Source organism: Marmota flaviventris, chromosome 3, assembly GCF_047511675.1.
Source record: "Marmota flaviventris isolate mMarFla1 chromosome 3, mMarFla1.hap1, whole genome shotgun sequence".
In the NCBI taxonomy this organism is placed as follows: domain Eukaryota; kingdom Metazoa; phylum Chordata; class Mammalia; order Rodentia; family Sciuridae; genus Marmota; species Marmota flaviventris.
Genome location: NC_092500.1, coordinates 70,301,270 through 70,327,897, shown reverse-complemented (window position 1 = coordinate 70,327,897; position 26,628 = coordinate 70,301,270). Strand labels below are relative to the sequence as shown.

The 26,628-nt window shown below is 33.3% G+C and overlaps 1 protein-coding gene across 1 annotated transcript in view; it reads left to right on the top strand.

Moving 5' to 3' along the window:
• The window catches only part of Arid2 (AT-rich interaction domain 2), a 180,652-nt gene that overhangs the window by 80,900 nt on the left and 73,124 nt on the right, over positions 1-26,628 (top strand). The window contains exon 4 of the mRNA XM_027934103.3: positions 22,795-22,928. Within this exon, the coding sequence (XP_027789904.2) occupies positions 22,795-22,928 (134 nt within the window). The remainder of the gene's footprint in view (positions 1-22,794; positions 22,929-26,628) is intronic.

Below are 26,628 nucleotides of genomic sequence, written 5' to 3'. Positions count from 1 at the left end.
TTTACAAGACTCTGTTCTGCCTTTACTAGTGGAGCATAAATTTTTAGGGTCATAGTAAAAATAGTTTTTGTGTTTATTTCTCACTTCAGGCTGTCAAATATACTACTCAGATTCACTCACCTTTTTCACAATGTTTCTCCAGTTAAATATAGTTCTGAGTGGTGTGTTTACCTTTCTGAATTTTTGTCTTCTCATCTCTTGATCCAGTAAGCCATCACTATTTTGTCATTCTCTGATGCATTTGGATAATTTTTAAAATACATTTTTATATAATATCTGCTTTTCTCAGTGAGAAGATGGGTCTAAATGACCTGTCATTTCTGGAAGTAGAAATGCCCATGTTGGATCTTATGTTTCTTTGAAAAAAGTAAAAGTTTTTCAGAGCGTTTTAATCAACACTTCAATTAAATAATGTATTTTTTATTAATAATAATACATGGTTTTCAATTAGTATATCCTTTTATTACTTTCCTTGAAAAAAGTCTAATGTATAGAATAACAATAATGCTGAAAAGTTGTATATGTCAATTTTGTGGTTTATTTTGTCAGACATTGCACTATTTTTGAGAAATTATGAATTGATATACTAGTATGATGACATGGTTTTTACTTTTCTAGTAAAGTTCAGTCTTATCTAATCATTTAACAGTTCTTCAATAAGTATTGTTTTCATTGTTTATAACTTGCTATAAAGAAAACATGGATTTTAATTTTTTTACTATTTTATAAAATATAAGAAATTACTTAATACCATTTTTAATATATTCAAAATTTAGTCTATTTAAAGATTTAAGTATACATTCATTTCAATAGGATTGTTAAACAGATTAGAATAGCATATGGTAAATATGTCCATCCTTCCAACTCAAGATTTATACATGTAAAAGTCTTAATTTTCATTATGAAATCAAATTTGTAATTACTCTTAGCCATTGAATGTAGCAATCAGTTTATAAATGAGCTTTATTTGGTAACTTGCAACTAATTTGGAATATGAGATTTCTAATAGTGATGTCATAAGACTCCCTAGGCTGGCCTCCACTGCTTATTCAACTGGGACAAAATTTCAGCTTCACAATAATATTCTTACTAAGGGTAAAAATATTTTAAGTTCTTCATGTTTTCTAGCATGCATATCTTCCTCTTTTTATTCTTTGAATTTATTTTTTTGCTTGGCTTCATTGCTTTAGTTTATTTAGTAGGTGGATTTTGCAAACGATACTTTTGGATATCAGCATCTTGTTAAATTCTGGATAAAATAATTTTTTATAGTTATTTTCTAGATGGTATGGTTTAGTTATGCTAGGACATTTATTTCTGTTGGAGGCAGTGCCTCTGTATTCTTAAGCTCCTGTTTCCTTTGTTTAGAAATAATGGATATTCATGAATCAAATTTTCGTTGGGAATTTCTTAATTTATTCAGAATTTTTAGTTTATTTTTATAATTGAATTAGATCAGTGTTTCTCAGTAGAAAAAAATATTGGCATTTGGGATTCCACAGACTTTGTGTATTATAGCATGTTTGGTATGCCTGATTCCTGACTACTGATTATCAATAGTGCTTCCTTTGGTCATTGTGAAAAACAAAAATGACCCTACCATTACTGTCCCTAGAGTGATGCCACCTCAATTGAAGACCACTGAACTAGGTTAGCAGCTTTCTTAGAGTAGCTTTTTACCACTTGCAAAATTTTAATTCTTTTTTTTTTTTTTTAATATATACCTTTTGAAAGGCGAGTGGCTCACCTGAGATGGAGATTCAACCAAGAGATTTTATTGGGGGGCTGCCCAAAGGGGAAGAAAAGGAGAGGCAGAGAGAAAGAGGAAGAGAGCAGAGAGAAAGAGAAAGGGTAGAGAGAGGAGAGAAAGAAGAGGAAAGAAAAAGGAAGAGAGAAGAGAGCATGTGTTTACAAGCTTCGGCTTAAGAAGGGGACATGACAGGTGCTGATTGGCAGGGTGACTCAGGAACAGGGAGTGGACACTGCGTCCTGTGAGGATTGGTCGAGGAAACTTTTGAATTTGACGCCCTTTGGAGAGGAGGGGGAGGGCTAAGGGATTCCATGATGTTCTCTAGAGAAGGGGGAGTCTCCCACACACCCAACACCTTTTAGTTGTAGATGAACACAATTCCTTTGTTTATTTTTATGTGGTGCTGAGGATTGAATCCAGTGCCTCCACACAAACTAGGCAAGTGTTCTACCACTGAGCTACAACCCCAGCTCCATCTTTTTACCTCTTTTACAAACTGGTCTTTCAGACAAGAATGTGTTCTGCTGTCCTAAGTTGTGCTTTCTTTTGGTTTAAGAGGAACAAGTGATTAAAAAAATGGGAAACATGGGTTGGTGACACAAATATCCAGAAGTTTTTGTTTTTACCTACAATGTCTAATTCATGAGGTGGTATAAAGAGTATTATTATAAATGTCTTTAGACAAAAAGCTTCCCATCAGTTGACTATTTGGATAAGTTTTTTTTTAATTTCTTCTGATTTGTTATACATGATGACAGAATGCAATTTATTTCATATTACACATATAGAGCACAATTTTTCAAGACACTGATTGTACACAAAGTATTTTCACACCATTCATGTCTTATACATGTACTTAGGGTAATGATGTCTAACTCATTCCACCATTATTCCTACTCCCTTGCCCCCTCCTTTGTGTTCCCTTCCCTTTGCCCTATCTAAAGTTCCTCCATCCCCCCCCCACACCCATTGCCATTATGTACCAGCATCCTCATATCAAAGAGAACATTTGGCTTTTGGTTTTTTGGGATTGGCTTGCTTCACTTAGCATTATATTCTCCAACTTCATCCATTTACCTGCAAATGCCATATTTTATTCTCTTTTAATGCTGAGTAATGTTCTATTGTGTGTGTGTGTGTGTGTGTGTTTGTATTTATATAAAATCAAAGTTTCCCTATCCATTTATCTACTAAAAGGCATCTAGGTTGGTTGTACAATTTAGCTATTATGAATTGTGCTGCTATAAACATTGATGTGCCTGTGTCCCTGTAGTATGCTGTTTTTAAGTCCCTTGAATATAAACCGAGGACTGGGATACCTAGGTCAAATGCTGGTTCCATTCGCAGATTTCCAGGGAATCTCCATATTGCTTTCCATATTGACTGCACCTATTTGTAGTCCCACCAGTGTATGAGTGTGCCTTTTTCCCCACATCCTTGCCAACATTTATTGTTCTGACTGGAGTGAGATGTTATCTTAGAGTAGTGTTGATTTGCATTTCTCTAATTGCTAGAGATTTTGAACATTTTTTCATGTTGTTGATTGATTGTATATCATCTTCTGAGAAGTGTCTGTCATCTTCTGAGAAGTGTCTGTTCAGTTCCTTGGCTCATTTATTTATTTTGGATAAGTTTCTTATGAAAAGAAGCATTTTTCTTTTTCAGAGGCCAACTACCTCAGAGAATTGAATCACTTGCTAAGCTGTTTGAACTAAAGCAATAAACTTGAAGAGAATCCTTCCTTTCTACTACTTACATTTAGACTTGACAACTGTTTCTAAAGATATTTGATCATAATTTGTTTTCATCGTAAGCCATGTCGATTAAAACTACAGCTTCTGTTGGAATGCCCAAAGCCATTCCGATGAACTTTTACATTGCAATATCTTGATTCTTTGTGGGTCATTCTTGTGGTGCACATTCTGAATAAGTGGAACAAAAACCATCATCTGTTTTTTATTTCCCCAAATAAATGTTAGTTATTTCCTAAATTTAAAATAGTTTTTCTCAGTGATTTCTTGGTTGTGATTTAGGTAATTCTGATTATCTTCCTTGTTCATGCTAGGTGCTTAGAACGATTCATAATGTGATAAGGTGTAAACGACTTAAAAGAAGTAAATGTAATAAATGGGTATGATATAGATAGTGGAATAATTGCTATCTATTAATTATCTATTAATTATGACCAGAAAGTGGAAAAACAACTAAAGATTTGTAGTTTTGTAAGAGTAGCCACACTAATAAAAGATAAATTCAAAGGTAAAACATTTTTTTCCTCACAAAGCTAATTCCTAGATATTCCTAGATAATCCAAAGCTAATTCCTAGCTAACCATATAGCCTATTATTAATCCATTGCTTCCCATTTACATATATGTATACATTAATTGGATTTATTGTTACTATTTGTATATTTTTGTAATTGTTAAAAATTATTTGGAAAGTATAAAAAAAATCATGCATAAATGATCTAGAATAAAACCCTTTGCTCTATCTCTTTCAAATAAATTTTGAAAGAATTTACTTAGACAGTGAGTGTATAATTTGCCTGAGAATTCCAGCAAACAGGTCAGCTTGGATTCATTGTTAAAAAATGCCAATCTCTGAGTCAGCTCTCAAGTAAACATGGCAGTTGCAGCACCAGGGAGAGCTCCCAGTGTACCCTTTATTCTTATGGTGTTATTCTATTGGTAAAAGACATTTGTCCTTTTTCATCTCTTAATCTTGTTGATTTGCATTTTCTTACTCTTTCATTTGGTTAGTTTGAGCAAGGGTTTGCCAATCTATTTTATTTTATTTTATTTTTTTATTAGCTAATGCCAATCTTATTTATCTTCTCAAAGAACCTTTTTCAAAGAACATTGTTGCATTGATCCTGTGAATTGTTTTCTTATTCTCATTTCATTAATTTCAGCTCAAATCTTGATTATTTCCTGTTTTCTACTGGTTTGGGGGTTAGTTTTTTCTACTTTAAAGCCTTGAAGTGGAATATAAGCTTATTTATTTGGGATCTAGATTTTTAAGGTAGGTACTTGGTGCTGTAAATTTTCCTCTTAGAATTGCTTTCATACTGTCCCAGAGATATTTATATGTTGTATCTCTGTTCTTGTTTGTTTCTAGGAATTTCTTGAATTTCTCTTCTCATTTCTACTTTGATCCATTCTTCCTTTGAGAGAGTATTGTTCAATCTCCATGTGTTTATGTGGTTTCTATTAATATTCCTTACGTTGATTTCTAACTTTACTCCATTATGATATGATTGGACATATGGGATTATATCAGGTTTTGAGTTATTTTGTTTGTTTGTTTTGGTATTTGCCAAGATTTGCTTTGTGGCCTAGAATATGATCTATTTTGGAAAAAAGTTTCATTTGCAGCTGAGATGAAGATAAATTCTGCTGTTTTAGGGTAGAATATTCTGTAGATGTCCATTAGATCCATTTGATTTATAGTATTGTTTAAGTTAGAGGAATGCTCATTGATTTCATGTTTTGTTGACCTGTCTAATGGTGGTAAGGATGTGGTGAAATCACCCAGTATTATTGTGTTAGGCTTTGTGTGGGATTTAATCTTGTATTTTGCCCATATAATCAGGTGCGTTGACATTTAGGGCACAAATTTTTATTATCTTTTTATCTTCTTGTTAGATTATTCCCTTTACTTGGATGTAGAGACCTTCTTGTCTCCTCTGATTAATTTTTGCTTGATCTGCTTTGTCAGATACAAGAATAGCTACTTCTGCTTATTTTCTTGGACCACATGTGTGGAACTTTTTTGCCATCTTTTTACCTTCAGCCTGTGAATGTCCTTGCCTATGAGTGTCTTGTAGACAACATGTAGTTGCATCTTGTTTTTTGATCCATTCTGCTTATCTTTGCTTTTATTTGGAGAGTTGAGACTGTTAACATTCAGCATTAGTATGAATATGTATTTGTGGTTTCCTGCCATTCTGGTTTTTTTATATATTTTATCCTGTCTTGATTCTTATTTAGTGGATTATTCTTCTATGAAACTTCCTGTGTTTGGGAGGTTTGGGAAATGTTTTTTAGTTCCTCTGTGGGTAGTTTATTTTTGAGTATTCTTTGTAGTGCTGACTTAGTGTAAATGAATTCTTCTAGTTTATTCTTATCATGGAATGATTTTATTTCCCCCTCAAATTTAAAACTAAGCTTTGCTGGGTATAATAACCTTGACTGGCAATTGTTTTCTTTAAGGGCTTTGACTACCTCATTCCAGGCCCTTCATGATTTTAGGCACGTCTGAGCTGAGAAATCAGAAGTAAGCCTTATTGGGTTGCCTCTAAATGTGACCTGATATTTCTCTTTTTTTGTAGCTTTTAATATTCCTTTCTTATTTTCTGTGTTAGGCATTTTGATTATTATGTGTCTTAGTAAACTTCTCATTTGACTAGATCTGTGTGGGATTCTATAAGCCTCCTGTATGTGAATGTCTATCTCATTTCTGATATGGGGTAAGTTTTCTGTAACTATCTCACTGAAAATATTCTTTATGGTTTAGTTTGTTTCTCCACATTCTCTCATAGTCCAGTGGTTCTGAGGTTTGGTCTTTTAATGTTGTCCTAGAGTTCATATTTGTTCTGGTCATGTTCCATAAGTTTTTCTCTTTATTGTGTTCTGTATACTCAAGATTCATTGTTTAAAAAGCCCTATATTCTGTCTTCAAGAGCTATGGTTCTATTTTCTATGCATTCTAATTTGTTAGTGATGCTTTCAAGTGAGTTTTTAATTTGATTGTGTCTTTTATTTCTAGCTTGATTTCTTTTCACTATTTCTATTTCATAAAGTAGTCTTTCCACTTCTCTAACTGCTCTTTTTAAAATTCCTTCCTTATATTTTCTTTTAGTTCAGTGAACAGTTTAATAATCAGTTTTTTATAATCTTCCTCTGTGCTTTCATCTACCTCACTATCAGTGGGATCTTCTATTGGGGGATTGTGGATTTTGGGGGGGGGGGATTGGCATGCCTATTTTCTCATGTTTTCAGCGGTCTTAGACTTGCATATCGGTAGAGGTGGATTACCTTACCTCTTGTGTGTGTATGTTTGTGTGTGTCTGTCCTTTTGTGTGTAATTATCTTGTTTGTTCTGGGACTTCTTTCTGTTTTTGATGTCTGAGTAGATGCCAAAGAGTTGGACCTTAGTTCCCTCTCTGATTGTTCCTCCTTATGTCCTTGTTGTTGATTTGGGGTTTTTGTCTCCACTTCTTTGAGTTGGAGTAGTATCAGGGAATGTTATTCTGCAGCAGAGTCTGTCTAACCTGTGTACTTGAACTTGTTGTGTTCTTTGTACTGTAGTTGATTTAGCAAACACACCTCCCCTGAGGTTGAGAGATAGTACTTCCTCATTTGCCTAGAACCTTCAGTTGCCCTGTCTCAAGTCAGAAAAAAGTATAGCTATTAAGTGTCACAAGTAATTTATATGTTGTATGGTACAATTGACTCTGAAAGGGAATTCCATAATAAACTGTTCATTTACTTAGTATTTTTATCTTGAATAATTTAGCAAGGTATTTATGCTGTGTTCTCTCAGATTTCTAGAAGTCTTTCATTATCCCCATATCAGTCTAAAATTTACTATCTTCCAACATTTAACACTTGTCTTCTCCCCTTAACCTTGGGATTTTTAGTAGTATACTAGGATTTTAAATAGTATACTAAGTCTTAGATTATTTAAGAAATATGATCAAATTTTATCTTTTGTAATAATTCGAAATGATTCCAGACATTATGAAGAGTACATTTTAGTATAGGGTAGTATTATATTGCATGTTTTGCACTCTCCACATGCCAGTATCAAAGGCATATCTGGATTCTTCAGCCTGTAAAGGAACACTTTTAATCTGTGTACAGTCACCTCTAGTCTAACTCACAGTCAAGCTGTCCAGCTAACTTCAGCACTCCACTGCTGCCTCCAAATATCCCATTTCATTTATAACAAACTCTCCTATATCATCAATCTTTTCATATGGTCTCTGTCCTTCCTTCTTCCTCCTTAGGAAACTTTTTCCCCTTATTCCCCACTCCTCCTCTTTCATACTTCCCAATTCATTTCAAAACATATTTGTGTTTGTGTCTACCTGTTTTCTTTTCTTCTTTTACTCTCTTTAATGTCCTTTCCGTTTTCTTATTCCTTTCATATTCTTTCTAATCCTCTTCCTGCCCCTCCTACCAATTTCTTGTATCCTCCAATCTTCTTTCCAGGTTAAAATCTGTCCCCAGATAACCCTACTACTAACTGGGTACAGTCTTAAAGAATATCACATTTTCTTTTTCAAGAAAAGCTGTTTTAAAGATTTATTACTTTGCTTAAATTCCCCAATACCCACTCCTGCCTGTTACACTCTTTTTAGATATTTTATATTACACTAATAAATAATTATTTAAACTTTTCCACCTCTTATATAATTATGTAATTTTTAAATTTGTTCTGATCAGTTATACATGACAGCAGAATGCTCTTCAATTCATTTTACACAAATGGAGCACAGATTTTCACTTCTCTGGTTGTACCCAAAGTAGAATCATACTTTTGCAATCATACATATACCTAGGGTAAACATATCCCTCTCATTCCACCATCTTTTCTACCCCCATCCTCCCTTCTCTCTCCTCCCTCCCCTTTGTCCAATCCAAAGTTCCTCAACTTCTCCTATGCCCCTCCCCATTATGGATTAGCATCCAATTATCAGAGAAAACATTTGTTTTTTTGGGATTGGCTTACTTCACTTAACTTGATATTCTCCAACTCTATCCATTTACCTGCAAATGCCATGATTTTATTCTCCTTTTAATGCTGAATAATATTCCATTTTGTGTATATATACCACAGTTTCTTTATCCATTCATCTACTGAAGGGCATCTAGGTTGGTTCCACAATTTACCTATTAAGAATTGTGCTGCTATAAACATCCATGTGGCTCTGTCACTGTAGTATGCTGTTTTTAAGTCCTTTGGATATAGACCGAGGAGTGGCATACCTAGGTCAAATGATGGTTCCATTTCAAGTTTTTAAGGGATATCTATATACTACTTTCCAGATTGGTTGGACCACTTTGCAGTCCCATCAGCAATGTATGAGTGTGCCTTTTCCCCCACATCCCACCAGCACTTACTGTTACTTGTATTCTTGATAACTGCCATTCTGACTGGAGTGAGATGAAAAGAGTAGTTTTGATTTGTATTTCTCTAACTGCTAGAGATGTTATACATTATTCCATATACCTGTTGATTGATTGTGTATCTTCTTCTGAGAAGTGTTGGTTCAGTTCCTTAGCCCATTTATTATTGGGTTATTTGTTTTTTTGATGTTCTTTATCTTAGAGATTAGTGCTCTACCTGATGTGCATGTAGCAAATTTGCTTCCATTCCACAGGCTGTCTCTTCACCTCATTGATTGTATCTTTTCCTGAGATGACGCTTTTTAGTTTGAATCCATCCCATTTATTGATTCTTGATTTTATTTCTTGTGCTATAGGAGTCTATAAAGATTTGGGCCTCCTTTTATTCTATTAGGTGTAGGGTCTCTGGTATAATTCCTAGGTTCACTTTGAGTTGAGCTTTGTGCATGGTGGGAGATAGGGGCTTACTTTCATTTTGCTATGTATGGATTTCCAGTTTCCCCAGCACCATTTGTTGAAGCGGCTATCTTTTCTCCAATATATGTTTTGGCACCTTTGTCTAGTTTGAAATAACTATATTTATGTGGGTTTGTCTCTGTGTTCTATTCAGTACCATTGATCTATATGTCTATTTTGGTGCCAGTGCCATGTTGTTTTTGTTATTATAGTTTTGTATTATAGATCTGGTATTGTGAGGCTTTCTGCTTTACTTTTCTTACTAAGGATTGCTTTGGCTATTGTGGGTCTCTTATTTTTCCAGATGAATTTCACGATTGCTTTTTCTCTCTCTATGAGGAAATGATGTTGGAATTTTAATTGGTATCGCATTGAATCTGTATAGTGCTTTTGGTAGTGTGGCCATTTTGACAACATTAATTCTGCCTATCCAGAAGCATGGGATATCTCTATCTTCTAAGGTTTTCTTCAATTTCTTTCTTTAGTGTTTTGTAGTTTTCATTGTAGAGGTCTTTCACCTCTTTTGTTAGATTGATTCCCAGGGATGATTGTTGTTATTGTTGTTTGGTTTTTTTTTTTTTTTTTTGAGGCTATTATGAATGTGAATCAAAAGAAGTTGAATGTTAGCAGGAGAAAAAACGAGAAAGAGATGACCTCATGCAAGGCTTTGCTTTGCCTCTGCAACAAGATGGTGTCTATAACCCACCTAGTAGGAATACCTCTGGTGTAACCAGGCCCACAGGGACCTTGGTGATGGTCTTCCAAGACCTGGTTGTTGTCCCTAGATGGAAGTGGCCATGTTCCTAGTTGTTAGGGGCAGTAGCATCCAACCTCTAGGTACGTTGATGTCCCAAGATGCTATCTGCCCCAACTAAAGATAGCTGAGGCAGAGGTGGAGGTAACTCAAGATGGGGGCAACTACTTTGAGCGTTGGGGCTGGAAGGGCAGACCATGTGATGAAGTTTGGCAGCCTGTTCCACAATGCAGCATTGTGTCATGCATTGCTGCAGCAGGCAGCCACCTCTAGGCCCTGTCTTTTGTCCCTTGGTGGAGGCTACTACGTGGGAAGGACCATGGCAGTAGCTGCAGTGTCCCAAGATAGAGGTGGTCTGAGGGGAGCCACACATTGGTAGATGGGAAACTGCAGAAGGGTCATCTGTCATCTGCATGGGTTTGCTCAGGCCTCCTTCCTCTGGTCTCCAGTATCCAGTGAGGCAGGTGCACTGGATCCCACCCCTAGGTAATTTATATTCGCCAATTGTTTTGCCTACACTCCTTTTTTTTTAAGGAAAAATCTTTAAAACATTTAGTGTTAAAAAATTAGTAATAATATGGAGAGTCCTTGGAAAACTTGGAATGGAACATTTACTGCTACTAATATTTTTTAGGAAAAAATCTTTAAAACATTTATTGTAAAAAAACTTGTAAATTTAAATCAAATATTTCTAACACTAATTGTCAACATTTGTTGTTTATGCTGTATGTCAATTTTCTTTGCACTTGTGTACTTAAGAGGTTAATATTTTAAATACACTTAAAATATATAATACATTTTCTAAAATATTTGTAGCATCTCAAATACTTTGCATTAGTAAGTATTCTTTGTCATCAATTTTATTAGCTTCACAGACTTGTTTTGCTACAGCTTGATCTAGATCTTTAATTTTATTACACAGACTGTTTTTCTAGGTTGTTGTCTAATATTTTGCACTGTATTATTTTTTCCCAATAAGTTATAAACTTTTTTTTAAAGAAATGTATTAATTTTTATTGTGGTTGATCTCACATGCTGAAAGGACCTTTTTCTACTCTTCAATATTGAAATGTAAATTAACATGTATTTAAACATTTAACGTAATATTTATATGAATATTAGCTTATATTTTCTTCTTTTAAAAAACTTACATTTAAATCTAAGCCACCTGGCCTTCTCTTTGCTCAGGATTGTATGAGGTAAAAATTCATTCATTTTCTTTACTATAATGAGTGAGTTATACTAGTATGAATAATTTAATATGCTATTATTCCCCACACACATTTGAAGTACTACCTTTTTATATCTCTTCATTCTATTTTAAATATTTTACTTTTAAATACTTGGATTTATTATTTTTAATTATTACTTTTATTAAAAAATAATCTTTGTTTTTTAAAAATTATTTTTTTATTTATTCCAATTCTAATATTTGTTATATATAACAGCATAATGCGTTTCAATTCATAGTACACATATAGAGCACAATTTTTCATGTCTCTGGTTGTACACAAAGTAGAGTCACACTATTCATGTCTTCATATGTGTATTTGGGATACTGATGTCCATCTCATTCCACTGTCTTTCCTATCCCCATGCTACCTCCTTTTCCCTTCCTCCCCTTTGCCATATCCATGCCCTCCCCCATCCCCATTATGGATCAGCATCCTCATATCAGAGAAAACATTTGGCATGATTTTTTTTATTGGCTTACTTCACTTAGCATAATATCTTCAACTCTGTCCATTTACCTGCAAATGCCATGATTTTATTCTCTTTTAATGCTGAGTAATATTCCATTGTGTATATATACCAGGTTTTTTTTTAATCCAGTCATCTGGATTAAAACATAGAAGGGCATCTATGTTGGTTCCACAATTTAGCTATTATGAATTGTGCTGCTATAAACATTGATATGGCTGCATCACTTTAGTATGCTATTTTTAAGTCCTTTGGTTATAAACCGAGGAGTGGGATAACTGGGGTCAAATGGTGGTTCCATTCCAAGTTTTCCAAGGACTCTCTGTACTGCTTTCCATGTTAGTTGTACCACTTTGCAATCCCACCAGCAATGTTTGAGTGTGGCTTTCTCCCATGTCCTCTCGCCAACACTTAACTGTTGTTTGTATCCCCCCCCCACGCCACCCCCGTTGTATACAAAGTATATTAACACCAATTTGTGTCTTCATACATGTACTTTGGATAATGATGACCATCACATTCCACCATCATTTATAACCTTATGCCCCCTCCCTTCCCCTCCTATCCCTTGCCCTTGCCCTATCTAGAGTTCATCTATTCCTCCCATGCTCCTGGTCCCTATCCCACTATGAATTAGCCATTTTATATCAGAGGGAACATTTGGTATTTGTTTTTTTGGAATCAGCTAACTTCACTTAACATTATCTCCTCCAACTCCATCTATTTACCTGTAAATGCCATGATTTTATTCTCTTTTAATGCTGAGTAATATTCCATTATGTATATATACCACATTTTTTTTTATTAATTCATCTACTGAAGGGCATCTAGGTTGGTTTCACAATTTAGCTATTGTGAACTGTGATGCAATAAAAACTGATGTGGCTGTGTTCCTGTAATATGCTGTTTTTAATTCCTTTGGGTATAGATCAAGGAGCGGGATAGCTGGATTAAATGGTGGTTCCATTCCCAATTTTCCAAGGAATGTCCATACTGCTTTCCATATTGGCTGCACCGATTTGCAGTCCTACCAACAGTGTATGAGTGTACCTTTTCCCCCACATCCTCACCAACACTTATTGTTGTTTGTCTTCATAATAGCTGCCATTTTGACCAGAGTGAGATGAAATCTTAGAGTAGCTTTGATTTGCATTTCTCTAATAGTTAGAGATGTTGAACATTTTTTCATATATATGTTTGCTGATTGTATATTATCTTCAGAGAAGTATCTGTTCAGTTCCTTAGTCCATTTATTGATTGGGTTATTTGTCTTTTTGGTGTCAAGTTTTTTGAGTTCTTTATATATCCTATAGATTAGGTTAAAATTTGCTTCCATTCTGTAGGCTCTCTGTTCACCTCACTGATTGTTTCTTTTGCTGAGGTGAAGCTTTTTAGTTTGAATCCATCCCATTTATTGATTCTTGATTTTAATTCTTCCACTATAGGAGTCTTATTATGGAAGTTCGGACCTAATCCTACATGATGGAGAATTGGGCCTACTTTTTCTTCTTTTAGGCGCAGGTTCTCTGGTTTAATTCCTAGATCCTTGGTTCTCTTTGAGTTGAGTTTCATGCATGGTGAGAAATAGGGGCTTAATTTCATTTTGTTGCATATAGATTTCCATATTTTCCAGCACCATTTGTTGAAGAGGCTATCTTCAATATGTTTTTGGCCCTTTTGTCTAATATGAGATAACTGTATTTATGTGGCTTTGGCTCTGTGTTTTTTATTCTGTACCATTGGTCAAGAAGTGTATTTTGATGCCAATACTGTGCTGTCTTTGTTACTGTTGCTCTGTAGTATAGTTTAAAGTCTCGTATTGTGTAGTTACCTGTTTCACTGTTCGTGCTAAAGATTGCTTTAGCTATTCTGAGTCTCTTATTTTTTCAGATGAATTTCATGACTGCTTTTTCTGTTTCTATGAGAAATGTCATTGGGATTTTGATTGGAATTGCACTAAATCTGTATACTGCTTTTGATAGTATGGCCATTTTGACAATATTAATTCTGCCTATCCTAGAACAAGGGAAATCTTTCCATCTTGTAAGGTCTTCTTTAATTTCCTTCTTTAGCATTCTGTAATTTTCATTGTAGAGGTCTTTCACCTTTTTCATTAAGTTGATTCCCAAGTTTTTGTTTGTTTGGTTGGTTGGTTTTTAGGCTATTGTAAATGGGGTAGTTTTTCCTAGTTTCTCTTTCAGAGGATTCATCACTTCATTGATGGCTTCTTCAACCCTTTCATACATACACTTGAATCAAACAACAAAAAACTTTGCAGCCTAGTAAATTGTAATGATTTCTTATTCCTGTAAATGCTTTACTCATTCTCTAAGATGGAAGCCTCAATTTTTTAAAAAAAAATTCAAATTAATAGTTTGTTGTACGTAGATTCAAAGGTCTGTTTCTATATTGTTCATTTTGACACTTTTTAAACTATAAATAAAGGAATGAGTTTCAAGAATGAAGAACTGGGACAGATTACTCATAATTATGAACCTCTGTTTTGAAATCAATGAATTATGCAAATTTTTTGTGGAATTTATTCAATATGTTTCTTTGTTGCCTATCAGTTTTTATCACAAATTTTGGAGAGTATAATATGTAAATCATGTTTTTCAAAGTAAAAATAATGCAAGTAGGAGTTGTGGCTCAGTGGTAAAGCATTTGCCTAGCACACATGAAGCTTTGGGTTTGATCCTCAGTATCATATAAAGATAAATAAATAAAATAAAGTATTGTATCCATCTACAACTAACAAAAAAGAAGAAAGAAAAAAATAATGCAAGTATAAAGGAAGAAGGAAAGAGAAAAAAGAAAAATAAGCATAGGATTGTTCTAAAAGCAGTAGTAGGGAATAAGAAGATACTATTGAAATTGACATGACAGATGACTAAACAATATGAAAATTGAGATTAAGACATTGCAAATGTATAAGTACAAAGGTAACTCACAGAACAAAAATACAGACTTTACTAAATACCAAAGACATAAAAAACAAAAGGACAAACAAAACGTTATCTATAATCACTGCTTTAGGTTACTCAACAAATTTAGCTTCATACCAAAAACAGATTCCTTGAGTTAATAAAGATAAGCAAATAAAAGTAGATTTAAAGAGATAAAAATTAACAAGAATGTGTTGTGTTAACCCAAAATGGAAGAAAAACAGAAACAATCTGAGTTTCAAATGATATGCCCATTGATCTAAATATAAAATAACTATAAAAACATTGAATTCTGGGTCTGTTTAATATAGATTTGAGCAAATGTGCAACTTTTTGAGAATAGCATCATCCTGGTTTCTTAGTATTGGAGAAGAAAATTTAAAATATGAAAAGAGAGAACTATGGTGTATTGTTGGCACTGAACTTATTTTCATCCTTTTTAAAAGACATTGTACATGCATGTGTTAATACTTCTTATATATAGTGAAAGGGTCCAGAAACAAATATTCCTTTAAAGCACTGAGCACAATTAGTGTCTAGATATTAGTTTCTAATTCAGTTCCTTTCTAAAAAAATTTGTGTTCCTGTGGAAAAGCTGATTTTAGGGCTGGAATAAGGAAAATTCAACATTAGTCTGGAATATCTTATTGTGCCATAAATATAAAGCAAAGACCCACTCAAAAAATGATAGTGGTGCATCAATAGGATGCATTAGCCAGCTTCAAGGTGCTCATACTGCCCAAATCTGGGATGATATTTACAGGAAGCAGTAGCCAAATCTAGGCAGCTTGAAAATTAGGCTAAATATGATGGGGATGTAATATTCATGAATTAGAAGAATCTTAAATCATGGTGGTATGAATAAATGGAAAATAAATAAATGGGAGAAGATATAAAGAGGTCAATTAAAATAGAAAGCTAATTAAGAAATGTAGGAGGAATGATAGAAAAATCTCTATCACAGTAATAATGAGGTTAGAAAAATCACTGTCATTGATTTAGTCAGGAGTCATCAATGGATTATAAAGCTGGTAGGTGAACATTTGATAAGGAGTAGGATACTTAAATAATTTTAAATTTATTTTCTGTAAATTATTATTTCCTGAAGGTAAAAAATAACTTTATCATAGATTAACAAAATAATCCCACCCTTAACAAAGTAAATGACACTGACAACTGGACAGATTAACATGATGTGCCTACCCCTATGTGCACTAAGGATACCAATTATCTGTGGTATTCCTGACAAAAATGCATTCTCTATGTCTAATCTAACTATAAAGAAATGTCAAATTAAGGGACTTTCTACAAAATAACTGTTACTGGAAAACGTCAAGGTCAAGAAAAACAAAGAAAAATAATTTTAAATAGTTTGGATGGGAAAACAATTGTGTTTGTATGGGTTTGGGGAGATTGATTTCTATAAAATAGTTTTGCATGTATCTGAACATATATTCTCCCAACTCTTTAAAATCATCTTTAGATTACTTACACCTAATTCAGTATAAATGCTTTATAGTTATTGTACTATATGGTTTAGGAAATAATGAGAAGTAAAAAGTGTATACATATTTAGTGCTGACATAGTTTTTCTTTCCAAATAGTTTCTATCCGTGGCTGGTTGAATCCACAACTGCAAAAACTTATAGATACTGAGAGTCAACTGTATGATAAAGCAAATGGAGGAACATACCAATAATTGGTGTAATAATTTATATGTAAACTTATAAATTTTTTGTATTTTTGTTGTGACTTTCCTCAAAGTCTGACACTCCATCCATATAAATGTTGATTTTAAAGAGTTCAAAATATGCCAAAAATTAGGGAAGATTTTTAAATACTTTGGAAAATTTCTTTTTCCTGTTTCAGTATAGACACAGGAAATGTTTTAATGTATGGAAAATATATTATTTTCAACAACAAATTTACTGCTACATTCTGTAGTACGTTTGGCATTATTGACTTCCATTTTCCTTGGTAAATTGGCCTACTTGTGAATGATGCAATAAATTATTTTCATTTGTCTATTCTTACCCTGCAGTTTTCCTTTTTCTTTCTCCTTTCCCTTCTCACTATCTCCTACCCTTCTTTACTTTCCTAATTTAAAGTTGCTTCTTCATTGTGACTCTTAGTATAAAATTGACATGATTTTCTGGAAATATTTACTTATGAAAATGTATCTTCTCTGGTACAGCTTTCCTTTAATGACTCACCAAAAAGTAGTTCTTTGTGTATTTCATTTTTGAATAAGAATCTTGTAAATACTGTAAAACATATATGTTAAAACAATCTGTTGTTGAATTGAGCTAAATAGAAACCTTTTACACATAAATGGTTCTAATCCTTGTTTCTTCATATCTTCTGTAGTGTTTTCTTATCATTTTCCAACAGTATTGTTGTTGCCATCTTTCCATGTATTAATTTTTACCCATTTTTATCATGAGAAAATGAAGAAGTGTTTCCTGAGTGATGTAGAAGTTATGCCTCTGAAAAGACTCATAAATATTTGTCAACATACTTACTTAAAATAGTATCTGCTGATCTTTTTAAAAAGACTTGTTCAAGTTTCACTGTCTTAAAAAACATTGCTGAAATAAATGTAAAAGTTTGTCTGTTTATACCTAACAAAAAGTAATAGCATTAACCTAGGATAAGGTTCATTTTATTGTCAGTTTAGTTCAGATTTGTGTGATACCTGAGTAAGGGAGAGAAGAGGCAGTGTCAATCCATAAATTAAATGTCTCTCCCTGTTGGGGTCTTGGGTATATGCTCAACTTTGAAGGACTGTCTTCTACAGAAGAAAAAACTGTGGCTTAGGGTAGATTGTGAAGTCCTAAAAGGCTTGTATGGAAAAGATGTGGGAATTCTCTGAGTTGCATAATAAAGGGGTCATAGAAGAAATAAAAAAATAGAAGTGTTTCATAATTATTCTTTAATATTTTCAATTCACAGATGCATCATTTTCCAGCTTTAGTGAGTTATAATTGACAAAATTGTATGATTTTTAAACTGTATAGTGTGATGATTTGACATACTTATATTTTGAAATGATTACCACAATCATGTTAACACATCACTTACCTAATTATCGTTTTTGTTTTGTGGTGGAAATACTTAGGGAAATTTTAAATATACAACTAAGTATTGTTAACTATAGTCACCGTAGTTTATTTTAAATCCTCCAGACTTATTCATCTTTGGTTTTGTTGTTGTTGTTATTGTTTTTTTGGTATTGGGGATTGAACACGGGTGCTTAACCAGTGAGCTACATTGAATACCACATCCCCAGCTCCCGCACATTTTTTTCTTTTGAGACAGGACTTTGCTTAGTTGCTGAGGCTGTCTTTGAACTTGTGATCGTCTTGCCTCAGCCTCCTGAGTCGCTGGCATGTGCTCCGTGCCAGGTGATTTACTCATCTTAAACTAAAAGTTTGTATTCTTTGACTAATATCTCTTCTTTTCTCTGTTACACTGCCTCTCATAACCATCCTCCTACTGTTTTTCTAACAATTTCTTAGTTTTGATTCATCTATCAGTTATAGTACCTATTCCTGCCCCCACCCCTGAAAACCATATGGCTTTATTTTTCCAGATCTTTGCTTACCTGAAGGTAGATTTCTGTTGTCTTAGATGAGAAACATGTTTGAGTACAGAATTCTTGTGAAAAAAAAACCTTTCTCATCCAAACTCTGACATTTTTTAAAAAATATTGTCTATCTATTAATTGTGACGGGAAGTCATAGCCTACTTCAAATGTCCCATGTAACTTTTGTAGGGGAGATCGTGGTACTGGATAGTTCCAGGAATCTTCTCTTTGAAGCTTAAATATTTCATTAAGATATCTGAAGAGTTTTTCCTTTCATTAATTTTTGCCTGATGACACATACATAGTGACACCACAGCCCAAGGGAGCTCTTTGATACATACGTTAAGCCTTTCAAGTAAAGGCTTAATGCTTAGTGCAGAAATTTAAAAGTTTGCTTTTGCTCTACTTTTTTCTGTTGTCTCTTTCAGGACCACCAATTTTTAAATTTTTTTGCCAGTGCTTCTCACAGTGTCCCCGTATTCTTGGGTCTTTGGGCTCATTTTGACAAAAGAATCTACGAAAGTTTACATTTCTAAAGGACTTTGCTTCCTTGGAAAATCACCTTGCTTAACCCCAAATAGTTGTCATTTGGCCCCTTATGAAACATACACTCACATTTTCTAGCTTTTTGGTGGCTAAAAGAAATATAAATTGAACTTTCTCTATAATGTGGTTTGATCTAGGATTTCTTCCACATTCCAGTAGACTACACTAGTACTTTCAAAAAGTGTTTTGCAAGTTAGCTTTGTAGATCATTTTCTGTTGTTTAAATGTACCAGAATTTCTAAAAGTTTCCAATTTAGACATTATATTTGCTCTTAAAAGTTCATTTCAGTTGGATTTAAGGGGAGAGCTAAATATGAGTCCTGTTATCTTTTCCTGTAATGTTTCAAAAGGTTTTCACATGGAAGTGTTTTCACAATACTCATTTAATTTTCCCCCTTGATCTAACAATAATCAATAGTTTTATTGATTGGTAGTGGTTATTAGTGTTTTTAATTCTCAGAATCCTACCACAAGAATGTAGATGAAATTTTATGCTGAGAATTGTTTTAAAATAATCTTGGAAAGGATTGGTTGAAACAAGATTGATCATGATTTGATGTCTGCTGATAGGTACTTTCATGCTAATCTCTCTTTTTTTGTATATAGGTTTGTATATAGGTTTAGAATTTACATAATGTTATTTTTAATTTTCCAAGTGTTTGATTTCTTTCTTTCTTTCTTTCTTTTTTTCTTTCTTTCTTTTTTTAATTTTTAAAAATTTTGAGCCAACCTTTCTAAGTTGCCAAGGCTGGCCTTGAACTTGCGATCCTCCTGTTTCAGTTCTGAGGTCCTGGGATTATAGGTGTGTGTCACCAAACCCAGCACACTTAAGTTTTTTAATTGAACAGTGTCATTCACTTCTGTATTATATACTACCTTTTTATATTTGCCACCTTTCTCTAAGTCAGAAAAGAAGTAGGCATAGAGTATAGGAAGAAGATGTCGTTCATCCTTCCTGAAACTATTCCTAATATTGAATTTAGTTTTCTTTGTCTGATGAGAGAATTATTGCTATCTGGATTCTAATATTTTACCAGTTGAGTTAGTTATGTAATATACTAGGAAGATTAACAGTAGGAGTTCAGTAAACACTTTGATTAATATGTTTCCTGTTCAAAATAATGTCATTGACTTCAAGAAAAAAGATGAAGAAATGTGTAGTCTCACATCTGTAGTTTAATGAGTGAACAGAGTAGATCTGTTTGTGTAAGTGAAAGGTCATGCTAAGAAATTAAATCAGAAGACGTATTTTGAAATATAAATTTGTATTTTAGCTGTGTTCTCTGGCCTGTTAATACCTTTTAATTTTTAGAAGCAAAACTCTTCAAAAAATAAAAATAAAAGACTGTGCTTATTTATTTAGAGAGACAAAAGATCTGAGCTGGACACCAAAACCTGTTTTGCATCTCAGTAGAAAATATGTGATGATGGCAATGAGAACAAGTACTGACCCTCAAACAAGAGAAATATTTTCAAAAATTGTAACAATTGGCCTAAATCCAAATTTCCAGAGTCTGGACCTGTACAAAGGTTTGCTTGGAGGAATATTGTTAGAATGTCCCAAGAGACCAGAAGTCATGTATTTCAACAAAGTCTTCTGAAAAACTGCATTATGGGCTGGGGATGTGGCTCAAGCAGTAGCGCGCTCGCCTGGCATGCGTGCGGCCCGGGTTCGATCCTCAGCACCACATACAAACAAAGATGTTGTGTCTGCCGAAAATAAATATTAAAAAAATTCTCCTTTAAAAAAAATTGCATTATGAGGATTTTTATGTATGATAGTATATAGTACTTTGGTGTCTGTTCTGCGTATTGCTTACATTCCATTTTGGGTATTCTAGGAGGAAAGAAAAGTTTATTAGTATTTACTAGTAATGGTGTTTTTTCTTCTTACTGTAATAAAAAACATAAAAATTTTAAATCTGGTTTTTGCATTCATGAACAAGAAGTTTGCAAAGAGTGTCTTTTTTTTTAAAAAGCATCTTAAACACACTATTTAGTTGTAAGATTTTGATTTAAAAATTTTGAAATCTCTTCTTTCATTTGATTATTTCATAAAGATTATTTATCTTTAGTCTGTGTTTAACCATTCCTCCATGAGTTGTCAATTCTAAAAGACCATACCATCTAGAATATACTCAATATGACCAAGTGATTTCATGTGAAATTATCTTATAATTTCAGAAAAAAAAAGTTACATAATTTTTGAGCAGCTATTTTCCAGTTTGCTTTTATGTCTAAATTTATACATACCCTTCTTTCTATAATATCTTCCCTAATAATAATTTTTAAAAGACTTTATTCATTTACCCATTTAAGTTCATTGTTGGTTTATACTAAATATAAACTGCCCCTCTTTTGTCTTTTTTTTTTCTTTTTTGTTTGTTTGTTTTTAATTGTAACCTCTGTTGGGAACAGCCTCTGGGTCAGATAGAAACGTGTGCAGGTGCATCCCTTTCTGAGTGAATGCTCAGGGGTTCTATTTGTTCATATGTCTTGGTGGTGTTACGCTGCCACTCTGTAGTAGTGAAGAACAGGGTTGCAATTGTTAGCTATAAGCAAGCTGCCTGCTGGGATAGAGTTCTCTGATCCAATTGAGCTTACATGGAAAACAAGGAAAGAATGGACTGGGAAGAAATGGGAAGGGACAGTTTTAATTCCTTTTCAGATTTGAGAATATAAATTATTTTGCTTTTAAAAACTGGGAAGGAAAAATGAGTAGTAGTTATGATTTTCCAAGTCATTAGTTTTTTTATTTGTATAAAATTATAGCTTTCATTCCTTCTGCCTTAAAAACTAAGTTCTGATTATAAAAACAAGATAGTACTTCTTCGTATGTCCGTTGACATTCTTTCCCCTATTACCTGTCTCCCCAACAGCAAAGGGTGGGTAACTGTAGGGCTTTTAAAAAATTTGCCAATGAACTTAGCATCTGTCTGGATCACAAATGGTAGAATGATTGATCCTTAAAATAATCACACATAGAATTTTTCTATGGTAAATTTAAGTCAGTATATAAATCAGTTTAACTTCTTACTTGTGAACTACAGTAGCAGGTATCTTAGAATACAATGTTGTGCTTGACATGGTTTGACTAATTGTGTCCTCATTTTAAAATCTTATTTGGGAATATTATTTTGAACTGGTAGTGACAATTTAGATTATGAATTTGAAAATTTAATTCTAATTAGTATTAGGATTGGTCATATCCAGTAATGATGATATAGTAGAGGATATAAGAACTATCTTTTAAATTGGTCAGAATTTCTTAGGAACATTACTTTTTGGTGGTGATTTGTCCATGCCATCCTATCATATCCGCTGTCTATGAAGAGAAAATATTCATTTTAAATGAGCAGATTAAGCTTATTGCATGTGATTTATACGAAACTGAAGATAAGTGTATTAGTAGAATAGCTATTAAAAAGAATGAAGTAGTACAGTATGTATGGACATACTTGGATCTCTAAAATATATTACGTGAAAATATTCACAGAAAATATGTTGACAGTTGTATATGAACTTGTGGTTATCTCTGGTAAGTGATATTGGATAGTCTAGAATTAGGGAATCTTTTAATTTTCACTTGGTTTTTACAGTGACCAAAAATAACTTAAAACAAACAACTATAGTGCTATTCATCCATAAATAGTTGTTCTTGATAATCTCTAGTTACTTTTATAATTTTAATTGAATAGTGGTCTGCTCTTCTGAAAGCAAAAATTATAAGAATTGCATTGAGTTTATCTGCAATTATTACTGATAAACTGAGGTTACTGTTCCACTAATATAAGAAATTTGTGGTACTTTATTATTACTAGTTTTGGACACCCAGAAAAGGTAAACAGATATATATGGTAGGAGTTTTAAAAAGACACAAATCTGTTTTTAAATCTTTGCTGTGCTGTTTTTCTATTCCAGTTATCTAGAAAAGTACGAGAAAGTTCATCATTTTGGGGAGGATGATGATGAGGTACCACCAGGCAATCCAAAGCCACAGCTTCCTATTGGTGCAATTCCATCTTCCTACAATTACCAGCAACACAGTGTGTCAGGTAAATATCACTAGAAATTAAAAGGACATAGTTCCACAGCTTTGAACTAGGAAAATAGACATTATTCAATGAGTTAGACCATTATTTTTCACTTGGAAACACTAGGTGTTGAAGTATTACACCTTTCAAAGAATCTTATCTAGTTATTATCAGGGCCCTTTCTCAAAGGTTCTTCAAGAATTTTAGTTGCAGGAATTTTTAAAAGTTAAAAAATCACTTACACTTTCAAGTAAAGTTTCTTCCTTATTGTAAACATTTTTATTTCTTATTGGTTGGTCATCAGTTTATACTGAACTAAAACAAGATGTGGAAGGTCCATTTAAGATTAGGGAAGCCAAGAATTTTCATATAGGGTCTACTAGATTTTCTACAATTCAGTAATTCCCAACACTCAAATTCTCAGAAATGTTTCCAGTTATTCTATTACTTTCCTGCCATGATATCAGGAATAATATTTTACTTAAGTCACCTTGTACCATTTATAGAAAAATCTGTAGTTAAAAAGAGCTGAACTCAAATTGGAAATAAGCAGTTCAAGAGTCTGATAAATATTTCTGAATACTGTTGAAGGGGGTTCCCATTTTTAATGGATCTGGGGATTAGGACTGATGATGATGACTAGGAAGAAAGATTCAGGGAGATAAGGTGCATCTGTTTCTTTGTCAACAGCATTTGGCCTAAAAAAAAAAAAAAACCAGAAGTTATTTCTTTTTCAAAGTTATATTCTTTACAGAATTGTAGTTATTCTAAATAGTTATTATTCATTGGTACTGATGGCAGTCTTTATAGCTATCTATTTAAGCTGTCTCATTTGTGTCAGTATCATCATCTCTTTTGTTTTATTTTTACATTGTCTTGTTTTCAAAGTTTCTTTCATATTGAATTTGACTCCATATTCTTACACAGTCAGTAATGACTAAAGAAATCAAATCTCTTAAAATCTCTGATTTTCATTAGAAGAGTCTTCATCTGATGCTTTTTTAAATAATTGAAATGAGGTAGGAGCAGGAAGTGCAAACCAACATCGCTTTGTTTTTAATTAGTAGTTATTACTGAAAGAACCAAGGTTAAAGGAGAACATTTTAAGTCACCACATAGACAATCTTGCTCATAGTTACAAGTGATAGAATGAGGTGATTTGTTATGTGATATGTTCTTTGTTCCTAAAAGATCCAATGACTGCTGATTCAAGGGTATTATAGAGGGTATTCCAGCATTGAAAGAGACATTGTACTAATGACCTTTAAGATTATTTATAACTGTATGATATTTTATATTACAGTAACAGTATTGCTGTTCATCTTTGTAGCTTAAATTGAGTTTGGTGTCTGCTACTATCTATAGTGTTTTAAACCAACCCTTTTCTCCATTTGGTCTTATTTAAAAACTTTTTTTTTTCTTTACTGGATCTGTTTTCTGCCTCCCCTCCCCTAATTAAAACTGATTTACTTTAAGATATATATAAAATATTTTTGGTATTGCAGAAGCTCATGATGAAACACATTTATGTACAAGTTCTGTAATTTTAACAACTTCTTTTTTAAATGCTTTGATATGTCTTTGTTGTTTTAAAGAAAAATCTGAACAATTGCATAACATATGTATTGTGTTTGATAAAATCAGGGCTAAGGATTCATAGAGGAAAACACCGGGAATCATAAAAATTATAGAATATCAAATTCAAACTTAAAAGAGGTGGTATTTAATAATCATATTTATGAATTTAATTTTGTTTTTCTCAAAAATGCCACAGCATCATTATGGTGTTCTACAGATTTCATGATTATCAGTATATATTTTTCACTAATGATTGTTTTCAAGTATCATTAAGGAAAACAGCAAATTTTATAGATTTTATTTGTATATGTATGTGGTGTGTATATTCTAAATAATCACCTAAATGGAGTTACCTAGGGCATTTAGAACCAGGTGCAGTGGTACGTGCTTATAATCCAGCAACTCTGGCGGCTGAAACAGGGGGATTGAAAGTTTGAGACTAGCTGGGCACTGTAGCGCATGCCTGTAATCCCAGCGGCTTGGTAGGCTGAGGCAGGAGGATTCTGAGTTCAAAGCGCAAGGCACTAAGCAACTCAGTGTGACCCTGTTTCTAAATAAAATACAGAACAGGGCTGTAGATGTGACTCAGTGGTTGAGTGCCCCTGAGTTCAATCCCCAGTCCCACTCCCACCCACCCCCCCAAAAAAGGAAAGAAAGTTTGTGTCCAGCCTGGGCAACTTAGCAAAACTGTCTGAAATATAAAGGGACTAGGGATGTAGCTTAGTGATAGCACCTTTAGTCCCTGTGTTTAATCCCCAGAACAAAAAAACAAAAAAAGCATGTTTAAGAAAAATGTTTAGCACTGGAGATATAGCTCAGTAATAGAACACTTTCCTAGCATGCATGAGGCCCTGGGTTGGATTCCTAGCAACACACAAACAAATTTTTTTTGGTTATATCATTATAGAAATTTGCAATGTTATTATAGAAAAATTGTGAAAGACAAAATTGACAAATGACAACTCATTGAAATTTATGGTATTCTAGAATTTTAGAGTTTGTCAGGATTGTAGTAATCATGTAATCCAACTGTATCATATTTTTAAAAGGCAGCCAAGCACCCTGTCCTTTTGCATACTTGGTATTAAATTTGGAAAAGTTTAATATAGGAAGTTTTAAATTTCTTACCAGTTGTTTTTGGGTAAATATTTTTCTTTAAATGTTTGATATTCTAGCAGATGTTTGGACTGCAGTAGTCACTGCCAGTATCAATAGAACGTATTGTAGAGTTCCTGCAATGGACATAAACAGCACTGAGCAACCCTTCTCCTTTCCTCTAAGCTGAACATAAAGAGAAGTGATTTCCGCAAATTAGGCTTGTGAGCAATGATCCATTTTTATAAACTTTAAATCAAGAATGTTGAAAATAAACTTCCAGTCCCATTCTGAATTTAAAATTATAGCAGTTTGATCATATCTCCTTGGGGAATGGAAAGGGATCTCAAAATCTTTCTCTCTTTCTTTTTTTAATTTGAGATCCAGTCTTGCTATGAACCTTGAACTCCTGGGCTCAGGTAATGATCCAGCCTCAGACTTCCCAGTAGCTAGGAATACAGGTGCATGCCATTGCATCCAGCTAAATCTTATAAATATTTTTTGTACATTGTCTTAAGAATCTTTGCCAAGCCTAATATAATTAAAGGATGGTGTGTGTGTGTGTGTGTGTGTGTGTATTTTATGTTTAGCAAAGTCACTCAGGTAAAGATGTATTGATTATCAGTCATTGGTAGTAAATAGAGCAATTCTAAGATCATATTCAAACTTTGGGACTATCACAGACATTGAATATGAGTTGCAACTTTATTTTTATACAAGAGATTTTCATGAAAGCTATGTGAAATTTAAAGATTATTGCTAAGACTTGTCTTCTCATTATCAATCACCAGTTATAATATGGAAATTGAAATCTGCTCCTATGTTCGTTTTGTTACTTTTTCTCCATATGTTATTGAAATTTCATTTATCAAGATCATAAAAATAAAGAATATGTTCTTATTTTCCAACCTTAAATATTGAAAGGATCTGTGTCATAGTCATTTGTAACTGTCATGACACTTCTTCATTATGTTATTAGAGGCATTCTAGAATATTTTAGAACTGAAGAGGTTTTTACATGTCTGTGTTAGGAAATGAAGAAATTCTT